We start from the raw sequence: 16663 nt of genomic DNA on the forward strand, positions 1-16663 counted from the left end.
CGACTACAGCAACTGACAGGTGGTGGTGGTGGCCAGGTGCCATCCAGTTGGTTCTGACTCAGAGCGACCTAACGTACCACAAAACGAAACACCGCCCAGTCTGCGCCATCCGCGCACCATTTAAGTCATTAACTAGTTCGCTTCTAGTGACGAGGAGCAAAGAGCTGTGACTAATGGCATTTTCTAATTAACTGACTATTAAAACAGTCACCTTGCTTCCTCTTGTTGAAAGTCCTTCTTCACTGTGTATTTTATTAGATCACTAGAGGATAGAAGACCTCATTGGATCTTTGGTGTCTCTAGGTGTTGCTGAGACTCTTCTCTTAAGATACAGTGAAAACCGATGAGAGTCAACAGAATGTGACCAGTCGGCCTTGTTTTTTCCAGGTCACACAGTGTTTTGCCTTTGACAGGGCAGCCTTGCTACTTTTCTGATGCTAGCTATTCAGGTCCAGAAAACTAAACTCAATGTCATTGAGGCTGTGACGACTCAGAGCGACCCTCTAGGACAGAGTAGAACCGCCCCTGTGGGTTTCTGAGGCTGTAACTTTGCGCGAGTAGGACGCCTCATCTTTCTCCCATGGCCGAAGCTTCCAGGACTCCCGTGTAAGTCCATTTGGTCGAAAGTGAAATACTTCATTTGTTTCATTATCAATATCTTTATAAACCAATCTTTATTTGTCTTTGAGGGTTGCCATGACAATAGCATCAACCAAGTGCAGCATTATACATCACCTATATTACTAACAAGATCTACCCAAAAAATGACAGTTCTCAGTGCAATTCATTCTAACTCAAAGAGATTGTAAATTGGGACTTAGCTGTAGTAGAATCTACTTTGTGTTTTCCTTCTCTGGTAAGTTTTTTCTTTACATAGCTAGGGTCCAGCTTTCACAGGTTTTACTGTATCAGGAAAGTTGAGTTCTGGCTCGTTGCGTGCTTTCGCTATTGATTTCTCTCAAAGTATTGCTATGTTATGGCTTGCCAAACACCCTGTAGTTAATATCTAAGCTAGGAAGAACATTGTCAAATGCATCAAATAAAGGCCTGTTTATATTTCAGTCATCCACACCTTTTGTCTCCTAAGTAATAAGTTCTTCTTTGACTAAAGCCATGACTGGCTCCGTGTAAATGAAAATGTTGCCATTTCCACAGTGCTTATTTTACTCTCCAGAACCAATCAGCCTAATAGTCATCTGATGAACACATCCTGATTGTGAATAAAACCTCATGGAATAAGGCTTTAATCATGTATTCGTTATCACCAGTAGGCATTTTAGATCATGTAAAATGAATCTATATTGTTTTCCTTGGTTCATATTTTTTTTAATGACTGAGGAGACAAGTAATATTCATTGAGCACCTGTTTTTAGTCTCTCTCTTTAACTCTCAAAACTATTTGAAGTAGGTGCTGCTGTCTCCACTTTTCACCATGAACACCAGTGCTCAGGGAAGTTAGGTGCCTGAGGTCACACACTGTAAACAAGAGTGCTTGGTGACACCCAGGTGTGGCTCCCACAGCCATGCTCTGTCCAGTGTTACACAACCCATTCCTCAGTAACATGTTTTTCTAGTAAGCCGATTTTCAAACTTTTTCTAGTTTTTCTAGTTTTCTAATTCTCTACCAGAATGTGGGGTTTGCGTCTGATGCAGGCAGCATTCTCTACTTAGCTGTTTTTAGTGCTTTGAAATCCATCACCTGTCTGTCATCTTTCCTCTGGCTAGCTGCCAATGAGAACTTCCTTGTAACCCATTCTTGATATTCCCTAATGACTCATTCTTCGATTTTTTTTTAATACCATTATGATATGTTATGAAATTAAGAAGACGTTGAACTGATTTCCTACCGAAAGTTCTTTATGGATTCTTCTTCCTAATTTTAGACAGATCAGAAGTAGGTTTCATTTCTAAATGTTGTAATTCCAAGATATAATGAATACAGAAGGACTTTGAGCTAAGGTAATATTTTAGCATTTGTCGGGTTTTTTTGGATTTTCTCCTGGATTCCATCAACAAATGGATCTTCCTCTGCTAAAGAATTGTCCATGTGGTTTTTCAATTTCAATTGTTTATAAATGTTGAGTCTCATGGAATATATGAATAATTCATAACTCTTTGTCTTTTTGTTTTCTCTATCACCAGGTGATCGATATTCCAGAATGGTATTTACTTCAGCTGGAGGGGACACATTATGGAATTTACCTGCAATCAAATCAATGTGCAATATAGATAATTCAAGGGTATGTGAATAAAGCTGAAGTCTCTTTTTAATATAAATCAGCTTAAACTATTAAGGCTCCTTTTACTGCTAAGCTGGCGTCTAATCCGACCCAGTACTAAAATGGCTCACCTCCTGAGGTGGCTACACCAGCAGACCAGCCCTGCATTCTTTCCGATCCCAGGATCAAAGTCTCTTTGCTTCCCTGCCCTTCAAATGTGCTATCTGCCTTATAATGAACCTTTTTTATTATTGCAAAGCATAGTTCTGTTCAGGATAATTAATAGCTCAGGCTTTTCCTCATTCTCTTATTTTATTTTATTTTCTGTTCTTCTTTTCTTCCCCCAGTCCCACCCAGCTCTTGCATGTACTCTCACTCTTTCTGTAGCTATCCCCTTCTTGACAAAAGGAAGAACTGAGTCCAGTTTAATTGTTCCTTCTATCTCCCCACCCCACCCCCACCCCCACCCCACCCTCGAAGGCCATTGTCAGCGTCTTAGTTATGCAGCTAAATACCTGCCTTTCAGGCTACCCATGGGTCATTTGGGCTAGTGACCTCAAAGGAAAATTTAGGGCCCAGACTAGGGAAGGGGACATCAAAGGGCATTTAAACATAGTATCTATGTAAATAGCCCACGTAATCCAACCCAGATTACCTTGATGTCTCATTGCTTCAGAAGACCAGAAAGATGTCAGGAGACCGTGACTGCCTCCCTAAGTCTTCTCTGAAGCCCAATAATTCTAAAGTTCACCTCTGGGCTTGGGAGAACTGTCAGTTGCATGTTTCCAGGGGTCGTCGCCAAGTAGAAGCTACTATCTCATTGAACTGATGGACCTGTCCAAGCACAGTAACCAGGCTGAAAAAGGAGCTCATTGTATTCCTAGCATAAGTCCACAAGGGAAAGTCACTGCTTAGTCAAAAATTGAATAATGGGTCCATGCTAAGAGCCAGCCTGACAAACCTGTGCAGATCAGTCACCTGATCTCTCAACAAGGTGTCTCAATGGAGTAGTTGGGACAAAAGATTCTTAGAGATCCTCTTTATCAGTAGTCTCATTATGCTGCTACAAGGAGGAATACAGAATACATATAACATACCTACACAAATAATGTGCATTATCCATATGAAACGCATAAGTTGCTAATGCCAGAGGGACGATCACGTGTGTCAATTGTGTGAAAATATGGTACTCTGGGAGCCAGATGGTTACCCAGGTCACCTAGTGAGTTTCTCTCTCATCTCCTGGCTTTGCTCCGTTCCGCATTCCACGCGGCGGCCGCAGTGAAACATGCTCTCCTCCACCAGGCTTGACCCTTCCTCCAGTGGTTGTGAGTGACCCCATCACTCCCGCCCCACAGTCTCTCCGGAGGTGTTGTGCTGCGTCTTGGAATAAGTTTCCTCTTACTTTTGTTCTGTTTTTAGAGCTCGCAGTTTATTTGTTGAGTACATTTTAGGCTCTGAATATACTCAGACTCGAGAGCCAACAAGCTCCTGTGCCATTATATGTATCAACGTGTATGACGTCGAGGACGCTAAGTCCACTTCAGTTTACTTGTCCTCCTTTTGTCCACACTCAGAACAATGTTTCGATCTGAGGAGTAAGGAATCTAGAGGGTTTTTTCCCCCAAGAAGTAATTCTGTTTTATTTATTTACTTATTTATTTTTCATGTTAAACCCTTTTTTTGTCACCTCCACCCTTCCACCCCATGCCTTTATAACTGTGATTTCTTTACTATGTATGTATTAGATGATAAAAATATGTATGCATTAGATGATAAAAATCAGCATATTGGGGTACCTTAGCAAAAGATGTACACCAAAGATAAATAAGTTAAACGAATTATAGAAATGGGAAAGAAAGAACGGTAAGGATCAGGCTTAGCAAACCTAACGTGTATGCCCCACAATCGCTCTGTGCATATGCTGGTAGTAAGCTACAAACATGCCTCTAAGCTCCCTGGCAACCAGAAGGGAAAAATAAGAAAAGTTACCAGTCAATGACAAAAATCAGAAATCGGTAACATGTTGAGTTTTAGAATAAATCCAGCTTTTCCACACACTGAAACCGGACCGTTGGCCACCACTTTCATGAAAGACTGCTGTGTGCTGCCGGACTCACAGGGCAGCAGTGGCACCATGGAGGCACACTGCTGACCCTCTGCTGATTAGTGAAACATACCTCAAGTTGTTAGCAGGAAAATATTAGAGTATAAGCATTTCTACAAGAATTGAACAATATGACTTGATGCATTTGTAAAGCTGAGATTATCTAAAGGCATACCTGTATACTGCTTGCCTATATAATTCTTTATACTGAGCTCAGGATAAGAGTTGGACAATTAAGAGTTTACATCTGTAGGTCCTGGCAGGAACACGGCAAGCATACTTTCTGGTCGCCAATGAAGAGCATAACTAAACAAAGGGGCTTCAAAAAAGTCTTAGGAAAAAGCAAGTTTATCTTTCCATTCCATTTGTCCATGAGCCTTTTGAAGTTCCTCCGTGTGCTCTGGCTATTCTGCTTTGGGAAGAAGGTCATCTGTGGTCCTCTCACGAGTATTTGACAACCAAGGCTTTTGTTTGGATAAATGGTTGGTTGTATATTGCCCTAACAAGTATAGAAAACGATAATCAAGACCCAAAAGTTTACCTCAAAGAGCATGCTTATAATTTTAGCATGAAAAATTGAGCACCGTTTAAAAAAAATTCAAACATCTTTATTTTCTAATTTCAAACTCCACCGTGAACTCAGAAAATGAATCTTTTCATGAAGATAATTTATGCATCTCGTATCTTGAAGTAAACATAAACATTTTGACTAGCAGCTTAAGTTTCCAATTATCACCGTACCATTTTCAAGTCTCTCAGCTGTGTACCATTGAAATACTTTGGTTTGTTATGATGGTTTGTTTGAGCAGGCTCTGTCCTTAGAATATTTGGCAGTCTTTCCCTCTCCCCCACCCCCACCCCCCACGCTCAAATGCTAGTTATTGTACTTAAAGCTCTTGATTATTAACAACTATCAAGTTGATGGGTCCAACACAAAATGATACAGAGCAGAAGAACCTAATTGCTGAGGAGCTGACTCCAGAACGTGTCTGGCAATCAGTGTAAATAGCTCAGTGAGACCAGATGCTTTGCTTGTCGCTTGCGTGTGCTTCCAGCACATTTAGTTCAATCTCTAGGTTCCATTTATAAATCACATGCCACTTTTAACTCGGACAAGCATCCGTCTCCAACATGCCTGTTTCTGATCCTGTTAACCACCTCCTCGTGGACATGCTGTTTTCTTAGATTCTCCCAAATGGTGTTTCAGTTGCTTCTCCTGATTTTCTTAATTATTTCATCTTGCTTTTCAACTTCCTAGGGGACTGGCAGTCATTACCAACAGGGCCCTGCATGTAATGTGCATAGCCCCCATGGACTCTGGAGGTTTGAGGAGGTTGCATGAGGCTTGCGTGAGAAAGCAGTTCTTGGAGGCAGCATACCTGTAGTAGCCGAGAGGGCAGCTGTTCTCGCAGCCACACTCCCTGGAGACCTTCTCACCGTGGCTCTGTTTTCATGTTGTAGCAGTCTGAGCTCTCAGGAGCCTTTGTAAAATGATTGTGAAATTTCCTTCCTGAGACCCTGTTTACTGTGGCAACTCTGTGGACAGCCAGAATCCCCTCGAAGCTGACAAAACCCCAGAAACTTATTTCTTAAGCCTGGTTTTCAAAGCTATGGGGCCCTTGTTTTGTTTGTTTGTTGTTGTTTTCCTTGGCAAAGCTCCGCTTAGTCTATTAAGATGTTGATACATGGGGAAAGAGAGGCCAGCCTATTGAGCCTCGTGTTGGGGGTTTAATTTCCTCCCTTTTTCTTTTCCTGGAGCCCTGGTGGCATAGTGCTTGTGAGTTGGGTTGCTAACAGATAGTCAGCAATTGGAAACCACCTTCTACTCTGTGAGAGAAAGCCAGGCTTTCTACTCCTGTAAAGAATTACAGTCTCCGAAACCCACAGGGGCCGTTCTACCCTGTCCTGTAGGGTTGCGATGAGTCAGCATCGTCTTGGAGTCAGTGTTTGTTTCGTTTCATTTTTTAATTCTATTCTCAGTATTTAAGACAACTTCTCCCATTTAGCCAGTAGTTCTAGAAGTCAAGCCTTCATTACAGACAGGGCTTGTTTCCCTTTTTCTCTCTCTTCTCTTCCTTTACCCCCTATTTTAAGTCAACTCCACCCTTGCTACTGTCCAACAAGGGGCATGCGCAAAGACATAACCACATAAGCAAAACGATTCCCTGCATGTCCCCTTGGTGAATAAATAGAATTAGAAGGGCTGTGTTCCTCATGAGAATTACAAGAAAGTGCTCTCAGTTACTGTTTTGATTTTTGTAAACCTCAAAGATTTTGAAATGATTCCCTTTTCCAAAAATACACCAAAAACATACAGCTGCTTTTAACACGAAGATCTATCTGCCTGCCAGTCTCTCTGAACCCACAATCTGTGCCTCTTTGCTTAACTTCTTGATTACAAGAGCTCTTTGGTGTCACTTTCCTACCACATGGAAAGATGTTGCCACTCCTTCCCAGGGACCTTAGGCCTTTATACATAAAACAGTATTTCTCTTACAGAGTTATAATTATATTCTGTCTGCTTTCCCCTGCCACAGAGAGCACCGTAGGGAAGTGTAAGTGCCCAGCAAACACTTTTTCTTTAGGATGGATGGATGGGGCATATGGCCCTATTTCCTGAAAGCCTGGACAGTCTCTTTTGCTAATTCCTGTAGCTTCAGGGGTGCTGGCACCCAACTCAGGTTAACAGAAGTGAAACAATTAAATCGGAGTTATGCAGTCACAATGTTATTTCAGTTTCTTCTTATCCTGGAAGGGTCCTGCAAGGAGTCCTGGCAGAGCAGCAGTTAAGCACTTAGCTGCACCAGGGAGAAAAAACCTGGCTGCTTGGCCCTGTACAGACTACAGCCTAGAAAACCCTAGGGGACAGTTCTACCTGACACAATGGGTGGCATGAGTGGAAAATGAGCTTAGTGGCATCATAAACAGCATAGAATCCTTTAATAAGACTATCTTTCCAAAGCTTGTGTATCAACCAAGATCACTTTGAATTTGAGGGTTAGCTGTCTGGTGACTTACTAACCTTCATTTTTGATCGCAGCCATCAAAGTGGTCCATGTATATCATGCCCATTGTTTTAATCTTAGGTCAAATATACCCATAAAAAAAAGCCCTGCTCTTATTTGAGAAGGTCATTCAAGGACAAAATCCTGTGTGTTCTTTCCAATTTTAGCTGGCAACCATATTTCCCTTCTCTTTGGCAGCTTTTTTTTTTTTTTTTTAATCAGCAACTGTCAGTTCCTTCTATCGTGGATAGTGGACATGGTTCATTTTCTTCCATCTGAAAACTATCAGGCATTGGGTGCATCACCTTTCTTTCAATTCCCGGTGTTTACCCTAGGGGTTTGCATGTTTATTTCTTTGCAGAGCAAAACTGGTTACCGGCCATGAAAGCCAAAGAGATGTTATCCCAGGGTTTCCCGTTATTTATTAGGTAGTTCATGTTTCCCAAGTTAATATACGTGAAGGTTTTTACCTGGAAACAATCAAATATGAGTGATCCTGGTTTATGAAAGGCCAAGTAAGCATCACTCTTAAAAAAGGAGCATTAACATTTAAGCTCCTGTGTTAAAGTGAAAGTTATTTTAGTCATTCGAATAAGAATCCTTTTTGCTTATTTTTCTTTAACCCCAATAAAATTTTTTTTAAAGAAACAAAATTTATCATTGGGAATTTTTTCGAATATTGGCCAAAGTAGAGACTGCTGTGATGAATTCCCACATGGAGCTCACCAAGCTTCGATAGTTCTCAACACACAGTTACTCTTGTTTCCAATTAGTCCTGAAAAGGGCTCTTGAAGAACTCTGTTGGCACTGTGGTGATGAGCACTTGCCTGATAACTGAAAGGCTAGCTGTTTGAACCCCCCACCCCCCTGGCTCCACAGGAGAAAAATCCTGTCAATCTGCTTCCCTAAAGCCTGCATCCTAGGAAACCCTAGCAAGCAGTTCTCCTCTGTCATAGAGGGTCACACTGAAACAGCATCAGCTCAGCACCGAACAACAACACGGAATTTTAACCAGGACTTCTGACTGTTCCACCCCCTTCCTTGCTGAGCATCTGCAGATCCACCCCAGGTATACTGCACCAGCTTCTGCTTCCAAGTAATTTGGGGTGAAGTGGCAGCAGGGAATCAAACTGGAATGAACTAGTTAAAAGCCCTGAGTAGTGACTTAGTTCTGAGAGGAGTGCAAATTCCAGAGGTGATTGGTGCTGACTTCTCTTTGGCAGCACCACTGATAACATCTACCTTAATAAAGATAAGGGCTTCTCTTCATTCTACCCGGAAGAAGTGACCACACCTGCTTGAACTTTGGGAGCCTCCTCCCGGCCACAGCCTTGATAAGCAGAGATGAGGCGAAGTGGGAAGACTAGAGTCGTCTTTCCCTCTGGTACTTCCAAAGCGAACACGCTAGGTAGGCTCCAGAGGAAGGACGGTGATTCCTTTTTCACCCGCAGGAAACAGGGGCGCGTTCCTCTAATCTGCAGTGTTTTAGGGCAGTGAAATTGTGCAGGCCTCACCGTAATCTAGTAATGCCATTAATGGGGCAAATTTTCAATCTTCGCATAAAAACAGCACTAAGAAGAAAAGTCGTCGTAGGAATGGTGTGTTCAGTGAAACCCTGCCCACGTGAAGCCCAGAAGTAGCACATTTGCTCCCATGTAAGCAATCCTCCATTTACCCAAAGAGAAGATTCCTTAAAGCATTTTAGCCAACTGAGTAAACGTTTAAAGATGGGAAAGAAGATTATGTTCCTACTAAATTGTTATCTGAACGGCATCTCTCTATTTTAACTATCACACATATATTTTCATTTCGAAAAGTGTCCATTTCCCCCTCATAGATCAGGAAGCAATCTCACTCCAAATCTTTCACGCATCTTTGGCAGCAGTATCTTGGACATCACCAAAGTCACTTTTTAAGTCACCTGACCAGTTTGCCGGTTTGCTAAGCGACATCATTTTTGCTTCCAGCCAAATTCATCAAGGTACTTTTATCACCAAAATGTTCATGCCAGTAACACAAACTTTAAGCCAAGCCAACTTTCAGCAAATGTCCCATGTGTCAACTGGACGATTTTTCAGTCCTCTAGCTGACCACAGGCGCTTTACAACCTATTCATTTTATTGTTTTTTAAAGTGCTGTACAGTGAACCCTCGTCCGCGGCTTCACTCTATCGTAGTTTTTGCGTAACAGCGCATGCTCTGTCATTACTGCCACTGATTGGCTCATACTGTACACGCTTGATGCCATAAATAACATAATAAATAATAAATGATAATTGTAACGTCCAAAATGTTTTACTGCATTTTCCCTTTTTTGTTTAATCAATTGGGTAATACGAGTGTAATGGTGACTAAAGGGTGTTTTTTCATGTCCTCTACGCTCTAACTACGAAAATATTTGATTTACAAATAAGGAATCCTACTTCGCGGAATTTCATTTATCACGGTAGGGTGTAGAACCGATTAACCGCGATAAACGAGGGTTCACTGTATTTAGAAAGTCTTGTCTGTGTGGTAGATGTTACTCTGGTCTCCTGAAGGGAACACTGATTGGGGAACCACCAGGAAGAGCCCCTGGTGATTGAGGGGACCGGGAGGAAGGGGGTGACGACAGCGGGATCTCACCTTATATTCAAATGAATACTTAGTATATGAGGAGGGTGACCTAACTTTGCCTGTCACTCAAGACCACCCTAAGTCTGGCCTTTCTGAAACCCGATTTTCACCTGCAGCCCTTCTGGTGTCTGTCCCTACAGATCAGATCCCACCCCCAGTTTGGCGATCTCTGCCAGAGGACCACTGCCGCCTCCTGCTGCCCCAGCTGGACGCTGGGCAACTACATCGCCATTCTGCACAACAGGTCGTCCTGTCAGAAAATCGTGGAGCGAGACGTGGCTCACACCTTGAAGCTGCTCCGGACCTGTGCCAAACACTACCAGAATGGCACGCTGGGGCCAGACTGTTGGGACACGACGGCCAGGAGGAAGGACCAGCTCAAGTGCACCAGCGTGCCTCGGAAGTGCACCAAGTACAACGCCGTGTACCAGATCCTCCACTACTTGGTGGACAAGGACTTCCTGGCCCCCAAGACGGCCAGCGACGCCTTGCCAGCTTTGAGGTACAGCATGCTCTTCTTGCCCACGGAGAAAGGGGAGAGCATGATGGACATCTACTTGGACAACTTCGAGAACTGGAACGCCTCTGACGGCGTCACCACCGTCACCGGCATTGAGTTTGGCATCAAGCACAGCTTGTTCCAAGATTACCTGCTGCTGGATACCGTGTACCCTGCCATCGCCATCGTGATTGTCCTGTTCGTCATGTGTGTCTACACCAAGTCCATCTTCATCACCCTGATGACCATGTTCGCCACCATCAGCTCCTTGATCGTGTCCTATTTCCTCTACCGGGTCGTCTTTGACTTTGAGTTCTTCCCCTTCATGAACCTCACCGCCCTCATCATCCTGGTGGGGATTGGCGCCGACGACGCGTTTGTCCTGTGCGACGTCTGGAACTACACCAAAGTGGACAAGCCTCACGCCGACACGGCGGAGACCGTGAGCGTCACCTTGCAGCACGCCGCCCTCTCCATGTTTGTCACCAGCTTCACCACGGCAGCGGCCTTCTATGCCAACTACGTCAGCAACATCACGGCCATCCGGTGCTTTGGGGTGTACGCGGGCACGGCCATCTTGGTGAATTATGTGCTGATGGTCACCTGGCTGCCAGCCGTGGTGGTCCTGCACGAGCGGTACCTCCTCCACATGTTCAGTTGTTTCAGGAAGCCCCGGCAGCCGCTGCACGACACCAAGAACTGCTGGACGGCGGCCTGTCAGAAGTGCCACAGAGCCCTCTTTGCCATCTCCGAAGCCTCGCGGATTTTCTTTGAGAAAGTCCTGCCGTGCATTGTCATTAAGTTTCGCTACCTGTGGCTGTTCTGGTTCCTTGCCCTGACCGTGGGCGGGGCCTACGTGGTGTGCGTGAACCCCAAGATGAAGCTGCCCTCCCTGGAGCTCTCGGAATTCCAGGTCTTCCGGTCCTCCCACCCTTTCGAGCGCTACGACGCCGAGTACAAAAAGCTCTTCATGTTTGAGCGCGTCCACCACGGAGAGGAGCTCCACATGCCCATCACGGTGATCTGGGGCGTGGCCCCCGAGGACAACGGCAACCCCCTTAACCCCAAGAGCAAAGGCAAGTTGGCTTTAGACAGCACTTTTAACATTGCCAGCCCGGCCGCCCAGGTCTGGATCCTGCGCTTCTGTCAGAAACTGAGAAATCAGACATTCTTCTACCAGACGGACGAGCAGGACTTCACCAGCTGCTTCATCGAGACATTCAAGCAGTGGATGGAAAACCAAGACTACGACGAGCCGGCGCTGTACCCCGGCTGCAGCCACTGGAGCTTCCCCTACAAGCAGGAGGTTTTCGAGCTGTGCATCAAGAGAGCCATCATGGAGCTGGAGAGGAGCACCGGCTACCACCTGGACAGCAAGACCCCGGGGCCCCGCTTCGACATCAACGACACCATCCGGGCCGTCGTGCTGGAGTTCCAGAGCACCTACCTCTTCACCCTGGCCCACGAAAAGATGCACCAGTTCTACAAGGAGGTCGACGCCTGGATTGCAAACGAGCTGCGCGCCGCGCCCGAAGGCCTGAGCAACGGCTGGTTTGTCAGCAACCTGGAGTTCTACGACCTCCAGGATAGCCTCTCAGACGGCACCCTCGTGGCCATGGGGCTCTCGGTGGCTGTGGCGTTCAGCGTGATGCTGCTCACCACGTGGAACATCATCATAAGCCTCTACGCCATCCTGTCGATCGCCGGCACCATCTTTGTCACGGTCGGCTCGCTCGTCCTGCTGGGCTGGGAGCTCAACGTCCTAGAGTCCGTCACCATCTCCGTGGCAGTCGGCTTGTCCGTCGACTTCACTGTCCACTACGGGGTGGCGTACCGCCTGGCTCCGGACCCCGACCGTGAAGGGAAGGTCATCTTCTCCCTGAGCCGCATGGGCTCGGCCATTGCCATGGCCGCCCTGACCACCTTCGTGGCGGGGGCCATGATGATGCCCTCCACCGTGCTGGCGTACACCCAGCTGGGCACCTTCATGATGCTGATCATGTGCATCAGCTGGGCCTTTGCCACCTTCTTTTTCCAGTGTATGTGCCGGTGCCTTGGGCCACAGGGGACCTGTGGCCAGATTCCGTTACCCAAAAAACTACAGTGCAGTGCCTTTTCCCATGCCTTGTCCACCAGCCCCGGCGACAAGGACCAAAGCAAAGCGCAGACCACGAGTGCGTACCATGTAGCTCCCAAGGGCCAAAACGCTGAAGAGGAACGTGAGTTTTATGAATTGGAACCTCTGGCATCCCACAGCTGTAACGCTTCTGAGAAGACGGCTTATGAAGAGACCCACACCTGCTCTGAATTCTTCAGCAGCCCGGTCAAGAATCGAGAGAGGCCTGCACGCGCGGCGGCGTACGGCAGCGAGCCCAGCCCGAGCACCCCGGGCGAGGCTGGCGCCAGCTTGTTACAACCACCCGGTGAGCAGCGCACCCTGTGCCAGCTCCTTTCCCTGAATCAGGCATGTGGCTGCCCCAACACCTACCAACATTTGAAGTACGGCCCGCATTCCTGCCAGCAGGTGGGGGACTGCTTGTGCCACCAGTGTGGCCCTTCCGCTGCCAGCTTTGTCCAGATCCAGGGCGGCATAGCCCCGCTGACGGCTGTGCACCAGGGCCCTGATGGCTTCGGGCACCCTACCCCCCACATCCACCACTGCCCCTGCCTGCAGGGAGTGGGGAAGCCACCTGGGCTGCAGAATTCACTGCCGAAGAGTTTTTTCCTCTACCCAGTGCAGCACCTTCAGACCCCAGGAAATCCCGGGAGGAGCGGCGGACACAGTCCTCAGAGCGATGAAGAGCAGCTTCCAAAGATGGCCGAGCCATCGGCCTTTTCCCGCCAAAACACTAGCTCTTCAACGAAAGCCTGTGGTGATACCACCGATGCTTGGCAAAGGGGACTCCGTCAGAAGAGAGACGCTGGGACTTCAGAGGGCAGTGGAGGGACTGAAAGCACGGATTCTGACCGCGAGCAGCTGAGCTGCAAGGCTGAGGGAAAGGTGGGCTTGAGCCTGCCGCGGTCTGACCCCACTGTGAGCTCAGACCCTCCCGAGCAGAGCGAGCCAAAATTGCTGTTTCGCCGTTTCGTGGGGGAGGCTGGCTATGTGGCCTGCCCTGACAATCCGCACGGCTGTGGCCGAATCGTGAGAGTGAAGTGCAATTCCGTGGACTGCCAGATGCCAAACCTAGATGCCAACGTGCCTGCTGTGTTAACACACACGGAACTTTCTGGCGAAAGCCTGTTAATAAAAACGCTTTAATAAAAACTAGTATCAAACCCAGAACCAGTGCCTCAGTCTTTTGAAATGGGTGAAATCCAGATCTTTAGAGCATGAACCCCCAAAACAGCCATATAGATATATATAAAATCTTGTCCTATATGTGTTAAAATTATGGAATGTAGAGCAAACTTTAATGAACCAACTGGTAAATCTAATGAGGAATGTTGATTACTATTGAAGGTTTTTTAAAAGTGTAATTGTTTTATACGTTTATAGCTAGTTTGAAAAAAACAAGCAAACTCTTACTCCCCCTCCCACATCAGTGAGTGGAGTTAGAGCTTGCATCAGTAGGTTTCCGATCAGCCCTGTTTGTCTCGGACCCCACTGTTGGGCCTTTGGTTGGCAGCATTCAGGCCTCTGGTAGCTCGACGTAAGTATTAGGAATCGGCCTAGTTTAAATAGGGCCACTTCGGTTTGAATTCAACCTTAAACAACTAAACCACATTAAGCTTGCCTATGTTGGGAGAGGCCTTACTGAAAATCTAGTTGCCAGGCATTTTAATCGTGGGTTCCTCCTGTTAGTGGTCTTTCCAGGAAGCCAGTGATGCAGTGACACCCAATGGGTGTCTTTGGCCGGTTTGCCAGTACTGACATTTGTGTTCCGGGGTGACGCTCGCCAACTTGGGAATCCTGGGCATCGTCCTGTGCCACAGAAACACAAGTATGAATCAACGGAAGTGTTCCAAACTACCTAGGAGGCTGCGTTGCACATTGACAACAGTGGACCTCAATCCGATGGCCCGAGCCCCTCGAAGCTTTCAGTGGGGGTACTTGTTCTGTGAGAAGCTTTGCCTCCATCTCTTCCGACAAGGGGACAAGCTCAGGTGGCTGCCCTCTCCTGCCTGGGTGAGCTAAACACCGTTTCTAGACATATAAGGATGATGTAATTGTGCAGCTAACACCTGGAAACCAAGCTAAGCCTTTGGGCAGCATCTGAAGCTACATGTGTGTGTATTTGGTGTTCGATCAGTCTGCAGTAATTGAGCTGTTGGGTAATTCTGGTAACCAGGTGTCCTCTGGCAATGCATTAGAGCCTCGGTCTGGGAGAATCCTGCACCCTTCTCCCTCCCCCGTGGCCCTGCCTCCAAGGTGATCCTCCGGAGAAAACTGGCGGAAATATTTCTAAACACAATGCTCTTTACTAAAGTTGTGTTAACCATTTTTAAGAACAGTTTTCCCAGTTAGGACTGCGCCTTGTCCTAGGGCCTGAGCAAAGCCATGTAGAGTTGAACCCCAGTCCACCAAACCACATTTCTGTGATGTGGCTTTGCCGCTTTTGCTCACATGCTTCTGTGGCAAGCGGCTCACAGACTTCGGAGGGAAACCCACTGTCCTCTAATCTTCCTACCAGTTGGTCCTCACCTCTGTTTGCTGAAACGTAAATAAACGTTCTGATCTTTCTTCCACATGTGCCCCGAGGCAATCTGAAAAAAGTTCTGAGTCCTCCCTCGACTAGCCCTGTTCTTCAGCCCAACTGATGGAGGGATTATGGTCCCCTCTGGGTTTGTTGAACTTCCTCTCCGAGTGTGAATCCCCAAACAGGCTCACATCCAGCCAAGGAGAAGGGAATAACTGGGCTCAATTCACACAGCCGATGCTTACCCAGCTTAAAGAGCCAGCTGCTCCTTGGAGTCAATCCCAGCTTGCGGTGACAGCATAGATGACAGTCACACTGCTCCACTGGGCTTTCTTGAACCAGCTGAGCAACCTTTCTCCCATGGTGCCTCGGGTGCATTTGAACCGCAAGCTGGGCCACCTGGGGACTTTTTGTGAGCTTAAAAACCAAACTCACTGCCATGAAGTCAGTCCTGTCTCTGAGTGAACTATGGGTTTCTGAGACAGTAACTCTTTACAGGAGTAGAAAACCTCATCTCCCGAGGAGTGGCTGGTTTTGAACCGCTGACCTTCCAGTTAGTTGGCAGCCTAACACATAACTCACTGTGCCACCAGGGCTCCTAAACAATCTGGCCTCTCGTGTGCTGAAGCTAAATGTTCTCTGCAAACCAGTTTTGTTTTTTACACAGAAGATCAGAATTTTACATTCACTCCCGTTGCCTTTAGATGACACGGGGAATGAGTTGAAAGGGACAATTAGAAAGAGGACTCAAACTAGATACCTGAAGCTAGATCACTTTCTTCCTTCTGAAAGGTAGAGCCATAGAGTTGGCTAGTGACAATGCATTGATCCAGACGCAGGCCGGATTTAAATGGTCAGAGACACAGACTTCTCTACAAATGGTCGAACCAGGAAGACTCATGCGAGTGAAATGTGGGCTGATTCAGAAAGTAATATAGGAATGGAAGTTGGTAGGTGTCCTGAGTCTTCTCTCAGGGGCCGCAATCGGGGTGTGGTGTTCACCTGTTTGCCTATACCAGCTAATGAGCACCAGACCAGAGGTCCATCAGCTGACGGCCACTGCTTGGGTATGAAAGTAGAGCTCTGTGCCATGAGTTTTCATGGCTGATTCTGGTTGAGAAGTAAATCACCAAGCGTTTCTTCCAAGAGACCTTTGGGTAGACTTGAACAGCCAACCTTTCAGTAAACCAAAACCGAATCCACTGCCGTCAAATAAATTCCACCTCACAGGAATAGATAGTTCACCTTTCTCCTGCAGAGTGGCTGGTGGCTTTGAACTGCCCAACTGTGCAGTTGGTACCCCAGTGCCTACACCACAGTGCCACCAGGATCATAACCCAGCGCAGCATTAATGTTTCCGCCACTCAGGGATTACCGGAGTTGGCTAGAGGGGCCCATTCTATTTGATGACCTTTTGCCTTGAATGGGGCATCAACCCATCTCACATTTATTTCACTGATGGATTTGGAAGGGACTTTATTTTTAAAGTTCACTTCCTGGGACTAGAAAGCCATTTCTTGAATACTGGGCATTAAGGTAAGGTGACCAGATTTAAAGCAGGACACCATTGACGGGGGT

The 16663-nt window shown here is 46.7% G+C and overlaps 1 protein-coding gene across 4 annotated transcripts in view; it reads left to right on the forward strand.

The window, feature by feature from the left end:
- The window catches only part of DISP1 (dispatched RND transporter family member 1), a 218988-nt gene extending 204409 nt beyond the window's left edge, over nucleotides 1–14579 (forward strand). For all 4 annotated transcript variants that reach the window (XM_045298064.1, XM_045298065.1, XM_004699931.3 and 1 more), the window contains 2 exons: nucleotides 2143–2240; nucleotides 10087–14579. In XM_045298064.1, the coding sequence (XP_045153999.1) occupies nucleotides 2143–2240; nucleotides 10087–13707 (3719 nt within the window). In that variant the 3' untranslated portion in view covers nucleotides 13708–14579. The remainder of the gene's footprint in view (nucleotides 1–2142; nucleotides 2241–10086) is intronic.
- Nucleotides 14580–16663: the final 2084 nt, after the last annotated feature.

Source organism: Echinops telfairi, unplaced genomic scaffold (assembly GCF_000313985.2).
Source record: "Echinops telfairi isolate 266 unplaced genomic scaffold, ASM31398v2 ScPeMD7_7424;HRSCAF=8462, whole genome shotgun sequence".
NCBI lineage: Eukaryota > Metazoa > Chordata > Mammalia > Afrosoricida > Tenrecidae > Echinops > Echinops telfairi.